This window comes from Mytilus edulis, chromosome 14, assembly GCF_963676685.1.
Source record: "Mytilus edulis chromosome 14, xbMytEdul2.2, whole genome shotgun sequence".
NCBI lineage: Eukaryota > Metazoa > Mollusca > Bivalvia > Mytilida > Mytilidae > Mytilus > Mytilus edulis.
The window spans coordinates 26361029-26388792 of NC_092357.1; the positions used below are offsets into that span (position 1 = coordinate 26361029).

At 31.6% G+C, this 27764-nt stretch overlaps 1 protein-coding gene across 1 annotated transcript; it reads left to right on the forward strand.

The window, feature by feature from the left end:
- The first annotated feature begins 651 nt into the window (after positions 1-651).
- Positions 652-27466, forward strand: LOC139504081 (macrophage mannose receptor 1-like). The gene is made up of 6 exons (XM_071294140.1): positions 652-718; positions 6021-6131; positions 7232-7347; positions 23639-23753; positions 26067-26213; positions 27444-27466. Exons 1-6 carry the CDS (start codon positions 652-654, stop codon positions 27464-27466), a joined length of 579 nt encoding a protein of 192 aa, XP_071150241.1.
- The last annotated feature ends 298 nt before the right edge of the window (positions 27467-27764 follow it).

The following is a 27764-nucleotide window of genomic DNA, read 5'->3' on the forward strand; positions in this document are numbered from 1 at the left end:
TTCCGTTTTAGTATTACAGTATCATGATGAAATGGTGTTGCTTGATTGTAATCATCCTCTGCACAATTCATGTTTCTGCTGGCGAAAGTGAGTATTCTTTATGTTTTGTGTATGAAAATGCTTGTATCAAGTCTGGAAAATGACAGTTGTTGTTCTTCGCTTGATGCGTTTTTCTTTGATTTTGCCATTTGTTTTTTGAATTTTCCGTTTTGATTTTTCCTCGGATTTCAGTATTTTTGTGATTTTCCTTTATACTACTGTTGCCTTTATTTAGTTACCGGTATCTCGATATGGGTCAGGCTGAATCTAAAACAATGAATGCTTCCTTAATTTAAATTCGAGTAAAAAATATAAATAACTTTATTTACTGCTTCTGTGAATTAATTAAATCTATTATATGAAACATTCACCTCAAGTTAAAAATATTTTTTTTTTACTTTCCATAAACTCATTACTGCAATGAAGAATTTAACTTTAAGAGTATAACTAAATCAGGTTATTTTCATAATAAAAGCTAACTTTCTTAATGTATAATGCAGAGATTGGAGCTCATAATGTCACATTGCATTTCAGAACTTTAATCTTTAGGACTCACTCGCAATTGTCTTGCTTCAAATGGGACATGTGGACGGAAAGATCTTACTTGCGATGATGCATTTGGCAAAGGATGGACCAAAAAAGGAAGATGTTGCAATGGAAGATCATGTTGTAAATGTAAGTAAACAAATAAAGCATGATCGATAGTTCTTGTCCCTTCTATGCAAAAATGAAACAAAGGCAAAAGATCATGTTGTAAAATAAAATTAAACAATATAAAACGTAGCATATTAATCTATTGTAACAAAAATTCATAATATCTAATAAGATTTGTAGATTTAGATAACAAAATCCTTATATTTGTATAAAGCAACATTCGTTTATAGTGGAAACTTATTTAAACGTTAAATAAGCCACAATTAAAATTTGCTTGCTTGTCCATCTCTGATTAATATTAGATAACTCTACCAATCTATCACGAAGGGAAGATAAGTAATTCTACTTTCATTTATAGTCTTTTTTTTTAAATAATAAACGATTCTTTATATTGGTATGTTATCATTTTAAACGATTCAAATTTATGAAATTATATTCGTACATCAATGTTTTTGATACACCAATAACAAAATCTGAAATATACTGAATTGATACATTTTGTAATTATTCAAAACTATATCAGAAACTATACTTAATTATGAAATAATACGCTTGTTAAAGGGAGACAATACTTGCATAACTTTTTTTTCGAAATGGCACATAATACTAAGGAATGTCACTCTTGCATACAGATGACACATCAGTATAATTAATTAACTGTGTATTCGTGCTTCACCTTTAATGAAGATTGTAAATTATAAATATAACCGAAAATTGGTAATCTTTAGGATAGTGAAGACTAATAAAAGCTTACCCACTGTAAAAAATATTTCTTTAAAATTTTCTAAAACTTCCTCAGAAAAATGCTCGAACCATTTGACTATCAAACCATTTGACTATCAAACCTCATAATTAACGTTTTTACACAATATTAAATAAAGTAGTTGACGATTATTTTCTTTTCAAAGTGTGAGACGCAATAAAAATCGTATGCCTACCCCAAAACAGATTTAAAAGTCCTGAACATTTCGACATGTGTTTGTTTATTTTTATCAATACCGGTTTGTAAACAAATCATAAGTACATGTTGAAATCCGAGTAAATACATATATCCCGGTATCGTGAGGTAAATATGCTTTAAAAACCAATATATTATGGTCTTTGAAATAAACGTTCATGTTTGACTCCATTTATCAAATTATGTTAACAACAGAAGATAACAAAATTATTAAGGTGCTCAAACAATGACGATATTATACACTAGTTTTTACATTTTTATGGAAAAAACATGGCCGATAATGTATACACTTGCATGAGAATTAAATTGGAGTCATAATGAAGGATACACCAGAAGAATTTAAGTTAGTTTCTAATTTGCTACGTTTCAGAGATCAATGCCCGTAACCTAATAAACATAATTTGGATAATAACTATTTAAACACGTCACGATTTGTTTTATGTGGTCTTGAAAAAGTAAATAATTGAAATCATTTAGCAATAACTCCTATTGTTTCCTAGTTTTTTCTGCAGTTTTGCCAGCGTGACAGATTTTTTATGTGATTCTTATGACCAATTTCATGGTTCGAGACCACAGCTCTTTCTCAATGATTCGTTTACAGTATGTTGTACAACTTGTGGGATAAATTATATCAAAATGATTGAAAATTTCATCTGCTCTAATTAAAATATGGACATTGTTTTTACAATAATGTTAAGGGGATCTAAAACAACTTAAGACAGCTTCTGAAATACTAATTTTTAACCATTTTTAGCTGAACCAGATCACTACTCTTGAACAAAGATTTAGATTTATAAACTTAGTCATATCATTTTTATTAATAAAGTCTAAAAATATATATTGTACTTAATATACATATCGATAACGCTGATACAAATACATGTAGTTACAAAGCATTCCAAGTGGCATAGTTCTTTTGTTTGTTGCTACTTAAAAATGACCTGAAAGAGTTTGAACATATGTATTCGCAATCTGACATTTAAATGCCCAATTAATTAGGGATGCAATTTTTTTTCTTATTACCAATATGAGCAAAGTGATATATAGGGTAAAAAAATCTAAAGTTTGAACAGATACACAATCACCCATCTATGCAGGCAATTTCTCAAGTACTTCCAACGAATTGTTTACACTCCAAAAGTAATTAATTCCACTATGTTGAAAGGCCTTATTTGAGCAATTTATTATCAGGTTGTTGATGGTACCAAGTGTAGTAATAAGTAGAATAGACAATTTAGTACTGAAACAATGGCTTGAAGATGAAATACATCTATATATGTAAGGTGTTTTGTGTAGCACCGGAATCCAGTCCATAGTTGGGACTTTCGTTGTACTGGGTTCTGCTTGTAAAAAAGTAGCTAAAAGTTTGTTACAGATGTCTGTTTCTGAAAATGAAGTCATTTGGAATGTTTACTTACATATATTCTGAATGGAAAGGCTGCGTTCTGCATTGTAAAAACCATAGATACAAGAGGTAAAACTCAAAGTTGCAAAACCTGGGGCATTCTCTAAATTAGCCAATACCGTTGCTGCATTTGAAATTTCACGAAATATGATGACGTTTGTGGATAAAAAGTTTCACCGCGGTCCAATAGTTGGAAAGTATGGACCGGTCCAATAGTCCGACAATTAGCTTACAATTTAAAACAAACAATTAAAATGTTGTGTATTTATTTTATATATACTAATGCCATGTCTTCCAACTAATAATCAAATCATACTGTGTCATATTAATAGTTGGTTTCGTGTGTTCCAACTAATCATCAACTCATATTGTGTCATATTAATAGTTTCATGTGTTCCAACTAATCACCAACTCATATTGTGTCATTTTAATAGTTTCATGTGTTCCAACTAATCATCAACTCATAGTGTGCCATTTTAATAGTTTCATGTGTTCCAATTAATCATCAACTCATATTGTGTCATATTGATAGTGTCATGTGTTCCAACTAATAGTGTCGTATCAATAGTACCATGTGTTCCAATTAATTAACTTATATTGTGTCATAGTACCACCATGTGTATCAACAAATAATCAATTCATATTGTGTAATATTAATAGTGTCATGTGATCTAACTTATAGTGTCGTAATAATAGTACCATTTGTTCAAATTAATAATTAACTCATATTGTGTCATAGCACCAGTACTACAATGTGTATCAAATAATAATCAACTCACATTGGGTAGTATTATTAGTACCAGGTTTTCCAATTAGTAATCAACTTGTATTGTGTCATAGCACCAGTACCACCATGTGTTCCAACTAGTTGCCCTGAAGGATACATCATTTCAAATGACTTAACAGCTAGTACTAATTGTTACTTCTTCGGTGGAGACGATAAGCAGAACTGGACTAATGCTTTGGTGAGTATATTTTATCTGATATCAGATTAGATAAAAGTAAAATCACCAAAAAACTGAACTCCAAGAGAAATTCAACACGGAATGTCTGGGGTAAAACACAACACAAGGAAAGACATCAACACCTTATCAGATTAAGTTCGATCTAAGATTATTAAAGATGGTTCAATAAATATTAAAATCAATTGCAAAACAGTGAAACTAATTGAAGCATATTTGCATTCGTTGTAAAGATTTTCATTTGTTATAGCGTTATATTTGTACCATAGTTGAAACATGTATAATTTATAGATAGCAAAAATAGTGAATCAAAAGTAGAACAAAACAAGATAGAGGAGTTAACCTTTATAATAGTATTAGCCTTGTTATATTTCAACAATCATAAAATATAATCCCACACATATTTACACGACGAGAATTGATGGAAGTACTAACAAAGTTTAAAACACTTTCATATCTAAGAGACAAACTCATAAATCGAAAAAAAAAATGAAAACACAATCATGGCTAAAAAAGAAAAAAAAATACAAGCAGACAAACAGCAAACAAAAGTACACAAAACTTAATATATGAAAAAAAAAATGCTACCCAAACCCCACAAAATACTGGAGGTAATCTCAGATACTCCGAAAGGGTAGACAGAACCTGCTCGATATGTTGCACCCGTCGTGCTGCATTATTATTGATTGTGTTTTCTATTTTAAAGGCATCAAGTAGATGAAATCAAAAGTTGTTGACGGTTGCCATTAGTCATTAATTGATTAAGCGAAAACAAAACACAAAAACTTTAAGAAGGATACACCGGAACAACAGAAATACTGAACTGCTACAAAAAGAAAAAAAGCATAACGGTTAATGGTGTGTTAACTATAATTATGATATACATGTAGATATTGGATCTGTGTCTTGTTTTTCAATTTAAGAATATATGTAGGATGAAAGGTGCTTATGAATTATTAAGAAATTTGTAATTGTGCAATGTTAAGTGCTTCGTTGTAATTAAAAAGAAAACGAATATTCATTTACACACACACCAATTATTACTTCTTATAGGTAAGCGTTTAGATGGTTCTGTATCCGTTTTAAATCGTTATCTTTTAAATAACATATATCGAGACAATTATTGTTTTAATGGCAGTGGGCAATAATACTTTAATATAGCAGATGGATATTTAGATAACTTTTTTCTTTAAAATAGTAGGACAACTGTCAGAACTTCAAAGGAGCTTAAATAATTAATGGAAGGTGCAATTATATTACGATACATGTTTTAGTTTATATCGTTGCATGTATGGTATCCTACTATCAACTCCGAGCAACAAGGCATTTCAAAAATCTTGATTTGAAACTGGAAGTTGAATATCTAAGCTAATGACAGTCTTTTGTTAATGTTGCAGTATGATGAAAAAACTCTAAAATCTGGAAAAATCAGTATTGGACGCGCAATTACTTAATATGTTTGAAGTAAAGTGAATCGGAAAAGGGTGGGTTTTTTTTTAACAATTGGCTCTACCATAACGACGTCCGACCACCTTCCCGCCCTCTAGGTACAGACAACTTATACACTTTTTTAAATGCGTAAAATAACTCACCGAATGATGTTTTATCCATTTACATTTCTAACTGTTTTCTCTGTTTGTTTTGTTCACGCATCGTTGTTAATATAATGAAGTTTGATGCGACTGTCATACAGTGAGAGGTTTAGCTAGCTATCAAACCAGATGTAATCCACCTTTATTTTACATAAGAACATGCCTGTACCAAGTCAGGAACATGACAATTGTTGTACATTCGTCTGATGTGTTTGAGGTTTTGATTTTGTCATTTTATAATGGAGAACTTTTTGAATTTTCTAAGCAGTTTAGTGTTTTTGGTGATTTAACTTTTTATTGATGTTTTGAAATTAATTACTTCGAGCTGTATTCATGCGATAGAAAATAATCAATGGAAGATTTAAAGACAAAAAAAATATGACAGTGATAACTATCCAATTCTTTTTTAGGAAAAAATGAAGATATATGGACAGGTCTTTATAGTCCTACAAGCGACGAGAATTTCGAATTTGTCGATGCTGGTGGTGCTTTAACATTGGATACTCTCCCATTTGGAGGACGTAAGTGTTCCCTTTTAAGATAGTTATTAGGTTATTAGTTATTAGTGAACTATGGCTGTTATTTGCTCTTTGGTGGGGTTGTTGTTGATTTTTTCTGAATATTTACCGAGTCTGTAATAACATTAGCAACATGCCGGGTGTATAATGTGAATCAGGGCCTGCGTACCCTTCCAGAGTACGTGAGGGCAGCCAAGTTTTTGGCGGGGTTCGTTTTGCTTAGTCTTTAGTTTTCTATGTTGTGTCTTATGTACTATTATTTGTCTTTTTTTTTTAAACCGTGACGTTGTCAGTTTATTTTCCTTCAATTTTGAATGTCCCTCTCGTATTTTAAAGTTCATCTTTTAAAATGTACGTCTTTGAGTCAATGACCTATTTACACAAAATCAACAGATCGAGGTCAACATATTGTCAACTGTAGGCAATCTTATATTATTCTGATCTTAGGGAAGCCAATTAGTTATCTCAAACAAATTTAAGATAAGACAAGACCACCAAACTCCCAAATACTGCAAAAGTAACAACGAACAGTTTTGATTGTTAAATCAACTCTTTAAAAAGAAACACAACTTCATCCAAGATTCTGATTTATAATTTTGTACGTCAGACATGTTTCCGCCTATAGAAAACAAATGACTTGGAAATAGTTACCAACATCATCAAAGGTACCAGGATTATGATCGAATAGGCCAGACAAGCGTTTTGTCTACATAAGACTCATTAGTGACGCTCAGATGAAAACAGTTATAAAGCCAAACAGGTACAAAACTGAAGAGCATTGAGATCCCAACATTCTAAAAAGTGTTGCCAAAAAGCTAAACAGTTTGTAGTCCAACTTATTTAGAAAAAAAAATATGGCGCATTGAAGATTTTTTTTCAATGTAGCTTTAGCTATTTTTGAAATAGAACATAAAAGAAAATACAATAACAGCGATTTCTTAGCTAACAAACTGATATCAAATATCAAAAAACCAGTCAGGAATAATACAAGTTGTCTCTCATTCGTTTGATGTGTTTGAACTTTTGTTTTTTATAATTTGATAAAAGACCTTCTGTATATTTGTTTGTTTGTTGCTATTATGTTATTAGACATTGATTTTCAGGTGATCAAATAGACAACGAAGACTGTGTGGAATTTGAATTAAAAACTAGTAATAACTGGAACTGGGATGACGATCCTTGTGATAGACCCCAACAATATATGTGCGAATTTGAAATGGTAAGTATGAACAACCTTTTAGGAATGTTTTTTTTTAGAAAACTGTATACCTTTTGTAAATATCAAACCGAATCAATCAGAATCAATTACGCGCATTTAAATTGATTTCAATTTTAATTTCAAGATAGCAGTCGTGAACAAATACTGAATACGATGTCTACCACTCTGATATGCTTTATGACAGCATAAATAACGGTTGTGCCAAATCCTATGCGTTTTTTTCCATTTGCACGATGATGTCAAATCCCTGTACCAAGCCTCCACAATCCATCACAAAAAATCATACGCATCGTAATATTGTTTTGTTCATTGTGTTTTTGGTTGGTTTTCTTTTTTTAAATATTATTATTTTAAACAAAATAGCATATTTAAATGGGTTTTAATATCTTACTGGGTTCATTGTTTTCTGGAGAGTCTTTGCTCACTCATACAAAATCATGGTACTTCATTTATAATTAAAAAAAAACTTGTTTTGACTATAGTTGTCATACAACTATTGATTATTCCTATTAGTCCTCGTTGAATTTGCAGTTTTCAAAACCATGTGCAGAATTTATCGTTGTTTCAAATAAAAAAAAAATGCTTGATATAAGCAAAGTGTTATCCTGTCTAGTACAACAATGTAGCACTTAAGACAAACTTTTATATAAAACATCATTGCATAATAGAAAATAACCTTCTCTGGAAGTTTTCTAATCAAACATTCGCCTTTTTGTACTAGGTTGATTGATTATGTTACTTAAACTTTCCAAAATATTCTACAGAAACATCAAATAAAATAATGATGGTGCTTTTGAACACCTAACATATATGTGTTTGACTCAGCTCATTTTCCTGCAATGAAATGTAGGATTTTTCCTACAACTGTCAAATTCATTTGTAACCGGATGTGACGTTCTGTGATTTGTTGGTATGTCACCTATTACATTTATTAAATAACTTAGATTAAGCATAACTAAAAATTACAAAAACAAATCCTTTCATGTATCTTTTTTGTGATTAGTTGCATTTTTCGTCTGTGAAAATAAAAAAATGAGCCAAAAGGATATTTTACGAATTCAAAATATATTGATACCACTGCTGGTGGACGTTTTGTCCCGGACGGTATAACCAGCCCAGTAGTCAACACTTCGGTGTTGACAGAAATATCAATTATATGGTCATTTTTTATGAATTTCCTGTTACAAAACTTTTCGAAAGACTAAGAATGTTCTTATGCCAGTTATATATAACCTTAGTCGTATTTGGCAAAGCTTTTGGAATTTTGGGTCCTCAATGCTCTTCAACTTTATACTTGCTTGGCTTTATGTCTATTTTGATCTGAGCGTCACTGATGAGTCTTATGTAGACGAAACGTGAGTCTGACATATCAAATTATAATCCTGGTACCTTTGGTAACTATTGTGGTTATAATATTCGGGGAGAAACTCCATAACAGAGGAACAGTATACAAAACGTATAGGAAAACTAATTACAATACAATATACAATATGCTTTATTTTAAAAACACTCCGTTACATTGACATCTGAAACAAGAGATAAACAGAGGTAATTAACATTAAACTGAACGATATATGATGTTTCTTACGAGTAGGCAGATCCTGCTCAAAGTGTGACATCCATCATATTAACTATACTACGGTATGCATTGACAGGAATAAGTTTTCCAATAAATTTTAGTTTGATGTAGTTGACCAACCATTTAATTTCAATTGATTCATATAATCTTATGATATGTATGTTACTATATATAAACTAATCTTTATCATGTCATTTTTTTTAGAAAACTTGTACGTAGAAAGATATGTGGTATATATGGTTGTCATTATGTTCTAATGAATGAAGTTTTTTTCTTCCTGGCGCCAAAAATAAATTATAATTATATTTTTGTGTTGTTTATTATTTATTTGTTTTGGCATTGATGGATCAATAGCAGATATGTCTATGCTCTCTTAGAAATAAGAAGATATTGTATATTTGTCAATGGGACAACTGTCTACCAACAGTGGATGTTAGCCACAATGGACAACTGTAGCGCTTTTAACAATGTGACAATATCCGAACCGTATATTCAGCTATTATAGATCTCGACGTGGAATATAAAACAATTCAGATGGGAAAACCAAAGGCTATTTAAAGCATATTTTAAAAATGTGAAAAGATTGAAAACACCATCGATAATACATTACTAGTAGCAACATGGTTTCGTGAGACAGATTTACTGCACACATGGCACTTAACATATAGTTTCAAATCGACAAAAAACAGTAAAATAACACAAATACCTAGCACCAAGGATGAAACACAACGGAATAAGATGGCAAAATCAAAAAGTTCGAACAAATAAAACGAAAAGAAAATTAATGTCATATTTCTGACTTGTGACAGACATTTGATGATGTAGAAACGGTGGATGAAATCTGATTTAATATCTGACTAAAGTCCTCACTTGCAAGACAGTCCTATTGAACGCTATTTTATTGACGACAATGAGTGGACACATTACTAAAGTCATACGCATACACACATTTATGTTTAGATATCTATCCGCATTCTTATGCCCTGCAATCAAAGCATATGGACATTTTATTTTCGTCGATCTATTAGTCTTTCTGTCAGTCTTGGTCCTTCTCAGTTCTTGCTACATTTGTTTGGTTAGGATGGGTCATCCGTAGGTTACAGTAAAATCAACCTAAATATAATAGTATGCATATGTCTATCGTTATGATAATTCAAACGAAAGCAAATTGAGTAAGTATTTTTGATATTTGAACAATATTTATATTCACTATCACATTGGGGGATCCTTTACGTAAGCATGGTCATCGTATTTCATCTTCCATTTATATATAGATTTTTGACATGGAATAATGTTGCCAAACGTTGGTTAATTTAGCTGGCCAAAAGAAAGTACAAATTCACTATGTTGAGTTACAAACTCGTACGGTTCTAGAACATGCGTGTAATGTGACATTTTATACGCCGGAATCAATGGTTCTGGGAGTATTTCTTAGTTCGGCTAAGTTGAACTAGATGACATATCAGGTACCCTACTATATGCTTATAACTCGTACAGGTCAAGTGCATTAGTGAAAATTGTCGTTTAAAAGATCTTTTTTTTATAATTTTCTATAAATGGAGAAAAGGAATTTATTTTTTCCACTCATAATTTCTTTCACACGTAGAATGTATAATTGTTCCAATGCAGAGGTCTGGTGCGTGAGGACACGAAGAATACATGCTAGTGCTCTCTAAAAAAATAAACTAGGAAAATGTCTGATTATCATTCAATCAATGTTTTGTGTTTATTATTTATCTTAAAGATGAACGCAAAATGAAAATAAATAGTTTTTACGTCACCACCATGTTGTTTTCATTGGTCACAACATGTAGTTCCGTCAGCATCTTCTGCTGAAATATGAAGATCGTCGAGAGCCACTACTGGAAACCCTCTCGACCAATCATATAAACGTATACCTTTATATGTAGATTATAACAGAATTAATGCATTATAAATCTCGCTGCGGAAAAAATCTCATTGTTTGGCTGTAGGACAAGGTTCGACCGGAAGCGTTTTGGACCACATCTCCAAAAAAGGCCGTGTTCACACCAAACGCCATGTACAGTAAACATGTTTACAATTAGTTTAATGTAATGGACACTGGTTTCACATTAAATTTGTTCACAACTATACACCTTGTTTAATTACCTGTACATACGATTTGTTCACACTTGTAAACTATATGTCATTTAAATGTTCATTATGGAGAACATAATTCATACATTTTCATTCTTTAAATATGACTAGAAAATAAAACCCAAATGCACTGAAAGGTAAAAAGACTTTTAATTTTTAGCTCGATCATTGCATGAATACTTGTTGTATACCAAGAGACCCATGCAATGGTCGCAACAACAAATACTGATATAACTGATTATTATTTTATTCAATTCAACTTCAACTGGGCGATATACAAAAATACCACGAAATTAAATAAGATATAAAATATGTGATATCTTAGACGATGAATTCCAATTTTTCATATTAAATAATTATGAATTGGTATGGAGTTCATTCCTATATTTTACTAGATTGATACATATATATCTTATTCGAAGTTTCATACAAACAAGACTGGGAAAAGAAGTAGATTGCTGCGCAGATGCGAGGATTTAAAACTCTGATCTTTAGTTCATTAGTAGAATGAAAATTTCAGGAAATTTTCCCGAATTTTTTTCTGATTATTTCTTTTTCAATCCAATAAATAATATAGGTTCTACTACTTCATACTCCGAAAATGGAAAAATGCAAGCATTAGTAAGTTTTTTGCATTTTGATGTCTTTATACTATAAAAATAAAATACAATGACATTATGAAATGCGATATACGCAAGGCCTATCACAAGTTTATTAGGTGTGAATGTGATATGCCAATTTATAGGCAAGGTTTCTTTTAATTTATAGATTTAATAATGAAAAAAAAGACACGTTGAAATAAATCTTTACAGAGTTTTACTAGTATATAAAGTTCCTATCTGGGAAACTAAGAACAAGGCGACTATTGCATGTATTGTTAAACTAATAAAAAAAAACGATCTAATATACTAACCGATTTGAAAATGGAAATGGAGAATATGCCAAAGAGATAACAACCCGATCAAATAGCAGATGACAGCTGAATGTCAATTAAAGGTCTTCAACGTATCAATTTCCTGACCAGAGGGCGTCCTCAGCTTGCCCTGAAAATGTGTGAAAATGTGTACTAGATCAGTTGAAATTGACGTCATACTTAAATCCCAAACATAAAAATAAGCTAAAACTTGGAATAAACATACAGGACTGTCTAAGGCCAGGGGCTCCTAAATTTATTAGATATAACAGGATTTGGAATGGGTACAATATCATATTTCTCTAACAAAGTCACAAAATGTTAGAGGAATTCACTATGATTAATGTACAATCTTCAATTTATCCTGCACACAACAATACTTCAGTAAATAGGAATACATGACATGATTACACAGAAGAACAGTCCGCGATATGGAATAGTTCTTGAACACTAAACAAAAACTGCAAAACAATACTGAATAGTAAAGGTTGTACATTTAACTATAAAGTGCTTTGAAATGTCAATTGATTTTTTTTTTTCAATTTTGTAATGTTGTAGAATTGGATATAATTGCATAAAATCAGTCGATTTTTTCATGCTCTGTAACATGTTTGTGAATAATAATGTTGACTGGTAATTTGCCTAGTCTGCAAAATTTGCTGAAAAAGTACAATTTCTTGTTTTGATATGAAGTTTGAATATTTCTTAGTATATAATTGAACATTTAACTTTTTATAAATTTTAGTATTTGAAAAATTTTCATTGAGTGTCCTAAAAGTGACTTATTAACCTTGTCAAGTATAATTGTAAATGTTGACTTCACTTCAGCTTTATAACTAACACTGACTGGCCAATAGTTTTTTTTTTCGTACACGCAAAGAACAATATCTACACTTCCTAATACAAACAATACATGTATATAGTAACCCAATGCTACCTTATACATTTTGTTCTTTAAATATAGATAGAAAATAAAAATCATATAAACTGAAAAAATAATAGGACTTTTGATTTTTAACTCGATTATTGCATTAATATCGGATGATCAAATAAGGTTGAAACCTATGGTATGAATAAACGGTGCTCGATAAGGCGAATATGGTTTTATAGCCATACCTGGTATACGTGTTAGTTATTAAAAATATAGATGAATAGATACAGTTTGCATTATACTTAATCAATTATATTCATTTATATGTCGTAATCATCAATAATTTGAGAAAAAAAAGTGCGTTCATTATTTGCATCTGAATTTGAAACATATGTTTGTTTGTAAAGAGAAACTATTGTATAGTTCTGCTTTAAACCACAGCCATGACTTAAACCCGTAAGTGTTGTACATGAAAAAATTAAATGATTTATGGGCTAGGTATCTCATAAAGTTTCATTTCGTTTATATTAGTCATTGTTGTTACATCATGAGATTCCTATTAACGAATTTCTAGTACATTCTGCACACAACAATACTTTAGTAAATAGGAATACATGACATGATTACACAGAACAACGGTCCGGAATTTGAGTAGAGCTTGAACACTCAACAAAAACTGCAGAAACAATATTAAATATTGAAGGTGGTATATTGTTCATATCAAGTACTTTGACATGTCAATTGAATGTGAAAACAAGGGGTGGTCTCAGGTGCTCCGGAAGGGTAAGATCCTGCTCCACATGTTGCACCCGTCGTGTTGCTTATGATATAACAAATCCGGTAAATAGTTTTATTTGGTGGGTCACATTCATGAAAAGGAAGGGGATTGTAGGTACGACGTAAGGAACATATCTGATATCATTTGTGAAACGGTTATTCAATAAAGGTCAACCAACTCGTGATGGCGTCCGTAAAATGTACGAAGGGATGGTTTCAACTTCACCATTTGGAACTCTTGGTTTTATAGCTTCCTTGTGAGCAGCAACCCTCTATAAGGAAAATCATGAAAGGAAAAGCAAGCACTGGAATATCGTATCAATTGGGAGATATATACCCCGTATGCAGGTGCACCTGGAATGTTGCTACTTAGAAATGAAAAGTTTGCAATTGGAAAGCTGAAATCATCTCTTTAGTCGTATTAAAAGTTTATTTTTCAACCGACCCTCATTGTCAATTTCTAGATGTAAGTCAAGATATGAGGCCGACTTAACCATGTTAACTGTACCTGTAGTATCCTTTATCTCTAGTTAATAAAGTGACCAATCATTTTACAGGTTGGTAAATCGCACGTCACAATATGCATTATAACAGTTACATTTGTTTGATTCTTTTGTCTTTCAATACACAGATCAATTGATTTGTTTTTTGTAATGTTTATCGTACTAAATTGTGCGCTTCCGTGATACCCTTGTCCAGCCAATGGAAACAAAGCGCTATTACATCATTTTCCCTTACGATGAACTAAATTTGTGCATTGATAACGAAATGCAAAAAAAAAATTAAAGTATATATAATCGTAGTGCATGAAATTGATAGGATTTGCAACGATTTTTTGTATCAGCAACGGTTGGGATAGTTTAAATTGTAAGTATAGATGTTTGTGTCGCAATGGATACAATGCTATATAAATTGTTAATGCAATGAATGCAATGTTATACAAATTTTTATTGCAATGCTTACATGTTTGGTTTTGTACAATCGTTAGGTTAGCTTTTTTTTTAAAACGAAAGGGTATTTCTCGACTACAATGTCTTCGAAAAGATACAACAACTGTAAATTTGTCCTTCGAATGTCAACGCTTTCTAAGCTGTAATATTGGTTCATTTTTTTTTCTTTTTCGAAATCAAAGTGCCTCATTTTTTTGGGGGGACTTTTGGGTACAATATCTAAACAAACGTGGTTCATTATGAAATGGAATCGTCCAAGGTATCTTAGATTAATAATTTGCGCTGAATAACAATAGAGAATACTCGAACAGGTTTGTAAGAGTGAGTAAAACAGGCGAGATTGGTGAAAAACAAGGTTCACTTATGGCACAAAATGGCTTAAGATATCAACTTTATCATGCATAGCAGAAAGGTCACGATTTGATTCGTAAATTGGTGTACTTCATAAAAAGACATAATATTCTCCAAAGTTTTAATTTATGTGCCTTATTTAGAATTTTATGCATATTATGTACGTGTTTAAACTAACATTGTTCAATCGAGCTTTTAGGTTACAGAATTTTTTTGAGAAAAAGAACCAGTCGACTTTGGTAGGCGCAAATTCACGTGAACATGTTTTCGTGAATAGATGACCATTTCAAAGAATCCATTCGTAATTCTGTAACAGTGTTGTTTTTTTTTGGGATAGGGGTAGCCCTAAAATAGGCAAAATTTTAGCATAAAAAGGATAAGTCAAGTACACCTTTTCAGGTTCAGACGCGTTTGTGTTGACCGTTCAGTCTTTAAAACGTAACAAAAAAAATCTCACATCATTGACTCACTACTATATTGAAGCTATAGATTGACACAATGACATTAAAAAATTACAGTACACAAAATAAAAAAATAGGTCTTGTGAAATATCTTTCTAATGAGTCATAAAAGTGTAGGTGTTTTGAAAAACAAATGTTTTCTAAAACATGTAAAAGTGCTAGACGACATTTTTTTAAGATCGTAAAATTGTATAACTGAAAAAAAAACATTCTTTTTGAGTGTGTTATCTAGTGAAAGTAATCGTCAACATCTGAAAATTTGTTGTTTGCTCTTCCACAAAATATTTTAACGAATTCATATTACCGACATCTTTATTTTTTGAATTTAGACTAGAGTTGTCTCAATTGCTATCATAAATCTTCTTAATTCTATATTAAAGTGTTCAGGTGTTCAATATTGAGAACCTTCTTCAATTGGTCTGCACTAAAAAAATAATGCAAACAATAACTGTGTATAATCAACAACCTTGACATAACAATATTAAACAGAACTTTCAATACTTTTAAATTATCAAACAGTGCCAAAGTCGTAAATCCACTACTAACCGTGTATTGTTTTAAGGCCCGCCTCCCTACAAACCTAATATATTGAATATACACGGTCGCCACGCGGACGCTTTAAACCAATCATATTCTTAGAAATTTATAGAGGTAAGATAGCTATATATATATATATGTTGTGTTTAATAACTTTTAATTCCTCAGATTGTTGGAATGTTTAATCCGTAAGAAACTCTATTTGTTATTCAGATCGCAGAAAGAGTACAAGTTGTCTTAGACTTGAATTAAACATATAATACAGTTACAATTTTCTGATAAATTGTATAATTGTATGATACTCAACTTCGAACGGGAGGAATTATGCTTGATATTCATATGATGAGGACAAAATATTTCAATTAGTTAAATTGAGGCTTGAGACGACATGCCAGTAACTGCTAATAGTCCTTTGTTAATCTATGTATCATTATCATTTTGCGTAGTTTCTATTGTTCAGTTTTCTGAACTATCTAACTCGAACTTCTTTTAAACTGAATTTTAATGTGCGTATTGCTGTGTGTCTGTTGTTATACATTGGCTAGAGAAATGAATGATTATAAGGTTGAGATGTCACAAACATATTTAACACCGCTGCATGTTTGCGCCTGTCCAAAGCCGGGAGATTCTGGCCTTTGTTAGTCTCGTATGTTTTTTTCAAGTTATTTATATAGTTCGGAGTTAAGTATTACGTTAATTATCACTGCACTAGTACACAGTTTTGTTTAGGGTCCCGCTGAAGCACGCCTCGGGCTGCGGAATTGATGGTATGGCTGTATTGTAGATACATTGGTAGTCCCTAACTGTTTTCAGCTCTTTGGTCGGGTTGTTATCTCTTTGACATATTCCCAAGTTTCGTTCTCAATTTTATTTCATAATCTTGAGAATTATTTTTAGTTTAGTGTAAACATATTCAACCGATATTTAATGTTATCTTAGACAAATTCCAAATTTTTTTGATAATCTTGAGATCTTTGTTTTCTAGTTCAGTGTAAAGATATTCAATCTATTCAATGTTAAATGAATCATGGCATCCCTGTCAAAATGAAAGCGATTTCTAACAAGAACCCTACAAAACTATCAAAGAGCATTCTGTTTTGATTGACACATCTTTTGGCCAAATAATCGAAAACAAATGTTACGATAAAAAACTTTCGGAAAATTAACAAATATTTTTTTTATTCAAATCAAATAAAATACATGTCCTTATCTAAGAGTTCCAGGATAGTAATGGATTCATTTTCTACTATGACAGATCATAGAGTAATTTATATGTTAAAATCTCACAATAATAGTATTCAATCAACAGACGTAACGCACATATGTCTCGCGTAGATTTTTCTTTTTAAAATTTGTTAAAAAATAAATTAAACAGTTTAGTTGTATTGTTTGTTCTTTAGTTTGTTTGTAATAACTTGAAAACTTCAGATATTATTGCAGTTCAGTGTGCAGATATTCCAACCGACAGTGTAACAAATGGTACTGTCACTGTAATGGAAAGAAATGTTGACTCAACGGCAAATTTTACATGTGACGCAGGACTTTCAATGGTTGGAAGAAAATCGATCATGTGCACAATATCCGGCTGGAATGGGAATATTCCACAATGTAGTAAGAACACTAACATATTTTACCTTTGATTGTTTGTTATACTTGTAACAATGATATTACAATGTCTAACTATCTTAACAACACGTAAAGCAAATGTAATGTAATCTAATAGTTATAATCATAACACAAGATCATATTTTGACGTAGGTGGAGATATACGCTTCTTAAGCAGAATATGATGATCACTAAAAGAGACACACGTTGACAAAATACAGTAATGACAAAATATACACTTAGTCGCTACTATTTGCACATAATCAGGATGATATGGTATATTTCCAGATGATCAATGCACATAAAAGCAACAGTACTATACCGCTGCTTAAAAGTCGATAAATCGGTTAAAAAAAACAAATCTGGATACCAAACTGAAACGGAGGGAACACATTAACCATGAGGAGAAAACAAAGAAATAACAGAACACTGAAATATAACCAAAACAAACCACAATGCACCATATATAGAAACAAACTATACAATAACAACTGCAATATTTAAAAACACTTTTTTTTTACTAAATGTTGGTTTCGTATATAAAATAGCTGAAACAATATTAAGAACAGTAAATACTATATAACTTTGATGAATCCTGGCATCACTGTCAAAATAAAACAACACGCTAATGCAAAACCTAACAACGCTGAGCGAACGTTCATTCTTATATCCTTTATGTGATAGACAATGCATATTTTACGGTTTTAATTGTCGTAGAACACACCGAGGGGTGTCAGGATTGATCAAATGAAAAACCGACCGAAGGGAGTTCCTTCTGTGGTCAATTATGACACCCCAAGGTGTGTTCTACGACAAAAAAAAAACATTTCAGTACGCATTATCTGACTTATATACCGTCAATTTGTTTTTCTATAAACATTTGCAAAGTTGACCATCTTATTTTAACGACCACACTAAAGTGGGATATTCCTTTCTAATGCGTTCAGGTTTTAATACGCCCTACGGCTCATTCAGAATTTGAAACACAACTCATTAATTAAAATAGATGTAAACCATAGAAATTATTATCTATACATAATAAAAGTATCACTGTAACTGTACGAAGTAAGACACAAATGAATAGTTACCATCCAATAACAGTTGGTAAAAATTTCCAGACACTTTGTAAATTATGTATTGTACCAACTTAATTTATGAAAAAGGGGTAAGGGGAGGGGACTTTTTTCATTTCTATTTGTTATGACATTTCTGTCGCGGAAAAGTGAATATTGTACAACAATTTTAATTGAATCAAATAAAATATTAAAAATGCATTACTTTTGAATAGCAAAACATTTTTAACAGATACATGTAATCAGGATTAAATTATATACGATCCCCACTCCCCAGACCAATCCCAATGGGAGGTACGTGAATGTTATTTGATATAATATCAGAATATTTTATTAGTTGATCATTTGATAGAGTAAAAGGTATACATAATTGTAAAAAAGTTAAAAAAAACCCACAAACAGTGCCAAAGTCGTAAATCCACTACTAACCGTGTATTTTTTTTAAGCCCCGCCTCCCTACAAACCTAATATATTGAATATACACGGTCACCACGCGGACGCTTTAAACAAATCATGTTCTTAGAAATTTATAGAGGTAAGATAACTATATATATATATATATATATATATATATATATATATATATATATGTTGTGTTTAATAACCTTTAATTCCTCAGATTGTTGGAATGTTTAATCCGTAAGAAACTCTATTTGTTATTCAGATCGCAGAAAGAGTACAAGTTGTCTTAGACTTGAATTAAACATATAATACAGTTACAAGTTTCTGATAAATGGTATAATTGTATGATACTAAACTTCTAACGGGAGGAATTATGCTTGATATTCATATGATGAGGACAAAATATTTCAATTAGTTAAATTGAGGCTTGAGACGACATGCCAGTAACTGCTAATAGTCCTTTGTTAATCTATGTATCATTATCATTTTGCGTAGTTTCTATTGTTCATTTTTCTGAACTATCTAACTCGAACTTCTTTTAAACTGAATTTTAATGTGCGTATTGCTGTGTGTCTGTTGTTATACATTGGCTAGAGAAATGAATGAGTATATGGTTGAGATGTCACAAACATATTTAACACCGCTGCATGTTTGCGCCTGTCCAAAGCCGGGAGATTCTGGCCTTTGTTAGTCTCGTATGTTTTTTCAAGTTATTTATATAGTTCGGAGTTAAGTATTACGTTAATTATCACTGAACTAGTACACAATTTTGTTAAGGCTCCCGCTGAAGCACGCCTCCGGCTGCGGAATTGATTGCCTGGCTGTATTCGAAATACATTGGTAGTCTCCGGCTGTTGTCTGCTCGTCGATCGTGTTGTTATCTCTTTAATACATTCCAGTTTCAACTTTATTTCATAATCTTGAGAAATATTTTAAGTTCAGTGTAAAAATATTCAATCACAATCTAATGTTATCGTAGACACATTCCGAATTTTATTTAATAATTTTGACATCTTTGTTTTAAGTTCAGTGTAAAGATATTCAATCTATTCAATGTTAAATGAATCATGGCATCCCTGTCAAAATGAAAGCGATTTCTAACAAGAACCCTACAAAACTCTGAAAGAGCTTTTTATATGCTCGACACATCTTTTGGTCAATTTATCAACAACAAATGTTACGATAAAAAAAATCGGGAAATTAACAAATACAATAAAATCAAATAAAATACTCGTCCTTATCTTAGTGTTTGTGTAGAATAGTAATACATTCTTTTTTCACTATAACAGATTATTGAGCTATGCAAGTTAAAATCTTACAATTAAAGTCTTCAATCAACAAACGTAGCGCTGATTGTCTCGTGGATTTGTCTTTTAACATTTGATTAAAAAAGGAACTATTCCATCTGATGAGTTAAGCATTTTTCAACTGATTTTTTTAGTTCGTTCTTAATATGTACTGTTATACTATTGTCCCAGGTTAGGTGGAGGCTTGGGATCCCGCTAACATAATGAGCCCCGCCATATTATGTATGTACGTGCCTGTCCCAAGTCAGGAGCGTATAATTCAGTGGTTGTCGTTTGTTTATGTGTTACACAATTGTTTTTCGTTCATTTTTTTATGTGAATAAGGCCGTTAGTTTTCTCGTTTGAATTGTTTTACATTGTCATTTTGGGGCCTTTTATGGCTGACTTTGTGGTATGCGCTTTGCGCATTTTTGAAGGCCGTACGCGGTAACCTATATTGTTAATTTCTGTATTATTATGGTCTCTTTTGGAGAGTTGTCTCATTGTCAATCATACCACATCTTCTTTTTTTATATGAACTATATAAACAGTTTAGTTGTATTATTGGTTCTTTTGCTTGTTGGTAATAACTTGTAAACTGCAGATATTCTTGTAGTTCAGTGTGAAGATATTCCATCCAACAATCTAACAAATGGTGCTGTCACTGTAGCGGAAAGAGTTATTGGCTCAACGGCAAATTTTACCTGTGACGCAGGACATTCAATTGTTGGAAACGACACTATAACATGTACATCCTTAGGATGGAATGGGAATATTCCGCAATGTCGCTGTAAGAACAACCACTTACCTGTATTCCCATTGGATTGTTTGATATTAATGTAACACACAAACAATAGTATTACAAGGTTAAACTATCTCAACAACACATTACGCAATTGTTATGTTATTGTTAGATGAATTTGGCTATTTATTTTATGTATTTTTGACATATAGCTCTTTAACGGTTTCGGTACTGATACATCGTCGGATTTCAAATGCTTGGCTTTGAGCAGAACATGCAGAAATGCGCTTCATACGCAATAAATTATTAAACGTGTTGTTTTCAATTTTTGTTTATGTTATCTAATATTTTATATTGATTACGTCCGGTCAAAACTTTTAGGAAATTGACAAATAATTGTTTTTATTCAAATCAAAATAAAATACATATGTCTTTCGTAGAATTTTCTTTTAACATATGTTAAAAAGGAACTAAACAGTATTTATATATCATTCAAATTAAGAATGGAAACAGCAATAGGGAATGTGTCACAGACGACGGCCAACAATAGAGAAATTTCAACACCCAAAGGGTGTCTAACAAAACGTGTAGTAGTTCAATTAAAATGAACGTCACACTAAATTCCAAAACATATATACAAGTATTGTTTGTTGTTCTTTTGTTTTTTGTAATAACTTGAAAACTGCAGATATTCTTGTAGTTCAGTGTAAAGATATTCCAACCAACAGTCTTACAAATGGAACTGTCATTGTAGCGGAAAGAAATGTTGGCTCAACGGCAACTTTTACCTGTCACGCAGGACACTACCTGGTTGGAAGAAATTCTATTACGTGCACAACATCCGGCTGGAATGGGGATATTCCACAATGTAGTAAGAACACTAACCTCTGTGTCATTTGATTGTTTGTTATATATGTAACAATAATGTTACAATGTTGAGGCCTGGACTGAGTCGGGTGTGTCTATTCTGTGTTGGTCTTTCATTATGTATCCGTGTTTGTTTTATGTAATGAGTTAATACTTCAGTTTCATTATGTATATCTGTTATATTCATTTGATAAAATTTACTGTTTGCAATAGCATTAATTGTTCTAAATAATAAGAATGTTCTTATCCCAAGCATAAAAATTTAGCCGTATTTGACACAACCTTTTTCAACTTTTGATCTTCAGTGCTGTACAACTTTGTACTTTTTTTCGCTTTCGATCTTTTATATCTGGGCGTCACTGGTGAGTCTTGTGTGGACGAAGAGCGTTTTTGGCGTATTAAATTTTAAACCTGATGCTTTTTGTTATTCATTAATCATGTGTTTCTTTGTCTAATACGTTCTCCTATTTATTTGTATTGTAGTCCTGTAATATTAGGTTGTCATTTCAATGTTATATTTTACATTGCCATTAAAGTGCGAGGTTTGGCATGCCACAGAACCAGGTTCAACCCACCATTTTTTCCTTTAAAAATGTCCTGTACCAAGTCAGGAATATGGCCATTGTTATATTATAGTTCGTTTCTATGTGTGTTACAATTTAACGTTGCGTCGTTTGTTTTCTGTTATTTTTGAGTAGAAATTGACATTGCGATAAGACGTGTCACGGTACTTGTCTATCCCTAATTCATGTATTTGATTTTGATGTTATATTTGTTATTCTCGTGGGATTTTGTCTGATGCTTGGTCCGTTTCTGTGTGTGTTACATTGTAGTGTTGTGTCATTGTTCTCCTCTTATATTTATGCGTTTCCCTCAGTTTTAGTTTGTTACCCCGATTTTGTTTTTTGTCCATGGATTTATGAGTTTGAACAGCGGTATACTACTTAATCTTATAGTTATTATCATAACATATCATATTTTGACTTAAGTGAAGAGATACTCTGCTTGAGTGGAAAAGGATAATCACTCAAACAATAAGAGATACAAGTTGCCGATGATGATATCGAATAAAGGTAATAAAAAACACTTACCAATCAGTCACTACTGTGTGCACATAATCAGGATGAAATGGTATATTTTCACGTTGGCAATGATCAATACACATAAAGGCATGCGTACTATTCCGCTGTTCAAAAGTAAATTAATCGGTTCAAAGAAAACAAATCAGTATTACAAACTAAAATGGAGGGAACACAGCAACTATGAGCCGAAAACAAATTAACTACAGAACAAAAACAAACCACAATGCAACATATATAGATACGAACTATTAGATAACAACTATAATATTCCAAAACAATTCATACAGTTTTGATAATTTTAGCAAAACTAGTATGTCGTGAGACGGTAGCCTTCTTTCGTGGTTCAAAGTACATATTCAAATGTAACATGGAAACTTGGTCTAAGTCTGAGGTATGGAATATAATATTTAGATTTTTTTGCAACAAAAACATGCTTTTTTCTACATTGTATCTGTTTTTACTCTTTATCGGAAGTATAAGTACAGTGCTGTCTTTCTGACATAACAGTAATGAAAAAAATACCTTAGCTGTACATGGCAAGACCTAACTGCATGTTTGATCCCGAAATGCACTTCAGTTCGTGCCTAATTTTCGATTAATTAACGAGTCTTTATGGACATATGTTCGTCCTGTTTAAACAATGATGAACATGGTATAACTTATTTTCATTCTTGTAGGCTAACTGCAATGTCCTTGGTGGACATTTAACTTCTATTGAAACTGGTGACGAAAACGCTTTTCTAGTAGATGTTATTGCATTGATGCAGGAAAACACAGAGGAAATACGATTAGGTAGGAAAATTTGCAATTGTTTCAAGTTTCTTGATTTATTTTGCATCAATTAATAAGGTTCCACAGATAACAGAGAAATCAACCGATTTTCATAATATTTTTCTATATGGTTATATGGGCGCCGATTGTGATCGCATTTGTATATTCGAACAATGTGAAATGAAGTTAATTGCTCACAATAGATCATATGTGGGATAAACTCTTTGCATGTCACTACACAGTTTATTTGGTATGCTATTCTGAAAACGGTTTGAGTGAAAGTGTTCAAAGCACATGTGTAAAGAAATGAGTGATTATCTTTTTAAGACGGTATACAATAACATAGACGTAACACTCAATTTTGGTAATGATATATTTATGTTATAAACATGAAGTCAAGAGACAACATTAATTTAACTTTTCATTTGTGTACTTATGTACTGTTATAAATTGTGACGAAAAGTGTCAATTTTTACAGTCTGTTAAAGGGTAGTATTAACATGTCGATTTTTTGTAAGATATTTGATTTTTTTAATTTGTACTTAACTTGCTTCCATATCGAATATATATCTGATAACACATGTGAATTATATAGCATGTTCAGCTTCTAATGATTCATCATGACATGAACAGTTTTTAACAAACCCAGAATTTATTGATAGTATTTGACTTATTTAAAATATAGATATCAACTAAGAAAGTTCTGCTTTCAAACAAATCTTTAAATTCAATTTGATTTAATGCAGACATTTATTGAGTTGATTTACAACCACTGGGTTGATGTTACTACTGGTGAAGTTTTTATTACCTGAGAGTATCACCAGCTCAATAGTCACTATTTCCGTGTTGATATGGATTATTATTGATATGGTAATAATTATAAATTAACTGTTTACAAAACTTTGAGTTTTAAATACTTAGTACTTCAGTTGACCTTTTTAGCATTTTTATTATTCGAGCGTCATGCACTGATGAGTCTTTAGTAGACAACACTCGCGTCTGGTGCAAGTAAATAAGTGAATCCTGGTATGGTATCTATGATTAGTTAGTTTATAACAAAATAACGATAACTATCATATTATAGTGTTACATATACGGGAAAATAAACTGTTTAACATGATTTTAGTTGTAACTGACATACACTAGCATAGAAAAAAACCAAGTGATCTCCAAGGTAATACAATGTTATAAGAAGATTTAGCGGTTTAACACGTGTTTAACTCCGTAATATTCTATACGTGCCTGTCCTAAGTTAGGACCTTATAGTTCAGTGGTAGTTATATGTGATTTTCGTAAATTGTTTTATTATAAACTAGGCCATTACTTTGTATCGATATATCATGCAATTGATTTGTTTCATATTTTTCATGTCTAGTCCCTTTATTACCTACTATACGGTATCGAGTTTTCTCATTATTGAAGTTCCATACGGTTGCCTATAATTGCTTACATCAACTTCATCTGAACCTTTGTAGATAGTTGTCTCATTGCAATCATTCTAGATCTCCTTATGTATGGTGTACATAGTTATAAAAGGTACCAGGATTATAACTTTTATACGTCAGACGCGCGTTTTGTAAGACACATCAGTGACGCTCAGATCATAATAGTAATATAGAAAAACAAGAAAAAAGTTGACGGTTTGAGGAATTCCAAAAAGATGTGACAAATACAGCTAAGGTTATCTATTCCTGGGATAAGAAACTCCTTAGTTTTTCGAAAAATTCTAATTTTTGTAACAGGAAATTTATAAAAAAATGATCATATAATTGATATCTATGTCAACACCGAAGTGCTGACTACTGGACTGGTGATCCCATCGGGAACGAAACGTCCAACAGCAATGACATCGACCCAGTGGTGTAAATAGTTATCAAAGGTACCAGGATTATAATTTGATACGTCAGACGCTCATTTGGTCTACATTCGAATCGTCAGTGACGTTCAGACCAAAATAGTTATAACGCCAAAGAAGTACAAAGTTGGAGAGAATTGAGGATCCGAAATTCGAAAAAGATGTGCCAAATACAGATAAGATGGTATAAGAAAATCCTTATATCAGTTTGTCGAAAAATTCAAAGTTTTATAACAGGAAATTTATAAAAATGACCATATAACAGATTTTTTATTTCAACACCGAAGCACTGACTACTAGGTTGGTGATAGATATTTATGTCTTTACATTAATAACACATGCTATATTCTTGATGACATTGTTTTGTTATTGTTTTTTTTTAAGAAATTCATGCAGTTTGAAACTCTTAATTTTAGTCCTTTTTATTTTGCATTTCAAGAGAACAGTCTTACCTATTATGTTTATATCATTATTTTTAGCATTTTTTTGGATTGGCCTAACAGACAATAACGATGAAATGTCATATAAATGGTCGTCTTGTGAACCACTTAACTACACTGAATGGTACCAAGGACCACCACAGCAGCCAGATAATAGAAATTTTATAAACCAGCAAGACGCACACTGTGCTTTGATACATCCGCTGTATTTTTTTAAATGGGGTGACGAACCTTGTTGGGGACAAAAAATTTACGTTTGTGAAATTCGGTAAGTAGAATTAGACTCCCATTTACTTTGGTTGAACAAGGAAAATTTGAATATGGAAATCATATAATACAACTATTTTCTTTAGACAATAAAAGGGAAAAAGGATATAAGAAAATTTCAATTGTTTGACCAAGTCAGGAATATGACAGTTGTTGTTTATTGTGATGTGTGATGTGTTTTATCCTTTGATTTTGTCATTTGATTAGGGACTTTCCGTTTTTTCTCGGAGTTCAATATATTGTTATTTTACTTTTTTGTGTAAAGTATTGAATGGTGAAATATTTAAACGTTTCAGTGGAATCATATAAAGTAAATAAACTCATTATAGATACCAGGATTGAAATTTTGTATTTGCGTTTAGTGTGCTTTGTCTGTATGACATTTGTGTTAGTTTGTTTTTATAATGGGATTGTTAGACAATGTTGACTGCTTTACCATTATTTTTGAAAGTTGTACCTGTTGTGTCTGTTTGTTTAGTTAATACTTGTGTCAATACGGTGGAATTTCGTAGAACTGTCATGTGAGTGAGAGGTTTGGCCAGATATAACCAGGTTTAATTCATTTTTCTCTACATAAGAAAATGTAAACTACTTTTGCCTTTTACTTACCCTGTAACGATGCTAGAACGTTTTCAGAACACAATTGGTCAACATATCTATTAAGTTATCCATAAGTAGTAATTATGATACATGCTATCGACCTATAGCTGACTGTTTAAATACAGAATCCAACAAAACAGATTCCTACTTGCGATCATAGATATATATATATGTATAATATGTGTTCAATATACTGATTGGAAGATTTTTGGTAAACAAAACCAATGTGTCTAAAACGACCCTTAATTGATCAATTTATTTATTCATCTCTATCTATACACATGATATAGTATAAATATTATTATTATCATTGTTATTATAATCTATTATTTTTAACTTTTTGGGATAATCGTATAATAATTGCTATATCTTAATTTTTTTATTTGATATTAAGACAAACGGTGTACTATATTAAAGAATAAATATCACACGTATTTAACCATAAAAATCTTGTAATTACTTAACAACCATATTTCTGTATACGACTCACACAATAATGACAATTTAAAAAAAATGATTTATCATTGTTATATATGTTTTCTATATCAGGTTGTTCACGTAGCCGTGACTAAAAGAGGGACGAAAGATACCAAAGGGACAGTCAAACTCATAAATCTAAAACAAACTGACAACGCCATGGCTAAAAATAAAAAAGACAAACAGAAAAACAATAGTACACACGACACAACATAGAAAACTAAAGAATAAACAACACGAACCCCACCAAAAACTAGGAGTGATCTCAGGTGCTCCGGAAGGGTAAGCAGATCCTGCTCCACATGTGGCACCCGTCGTGTTGCTTAAGTGATTACAAATCCGGTAAATAGTCTAATTCGGTAGGTCATATTCATGAAAGGGAAGGGGATTGTA

Bases quoted from the DNA above. Each gene is read 5' to 3' on its own strand.
- LOC139504081 (XM_071294140.1), top strand. From the start codon at position 652: ATGCATTTGGCAAAGGATGGACCAAAAAAGGAAGATGTTGCAATGGAA. The intron at 6,132-7,231 runs GTAAGTGTTCCC...ATTGATTTTCAG, and splicing joins TACTCTCCCATTTGGAGGAC to GTGATCAAATAGACAACGAA. The intron at 7,348-23,638 runs GTAAGTATGAAC...TCATTCTTGTAG, and splicing joins ATATGTGCGAATTTGAAATG to GCTAACTGCAATGTCCTTGG.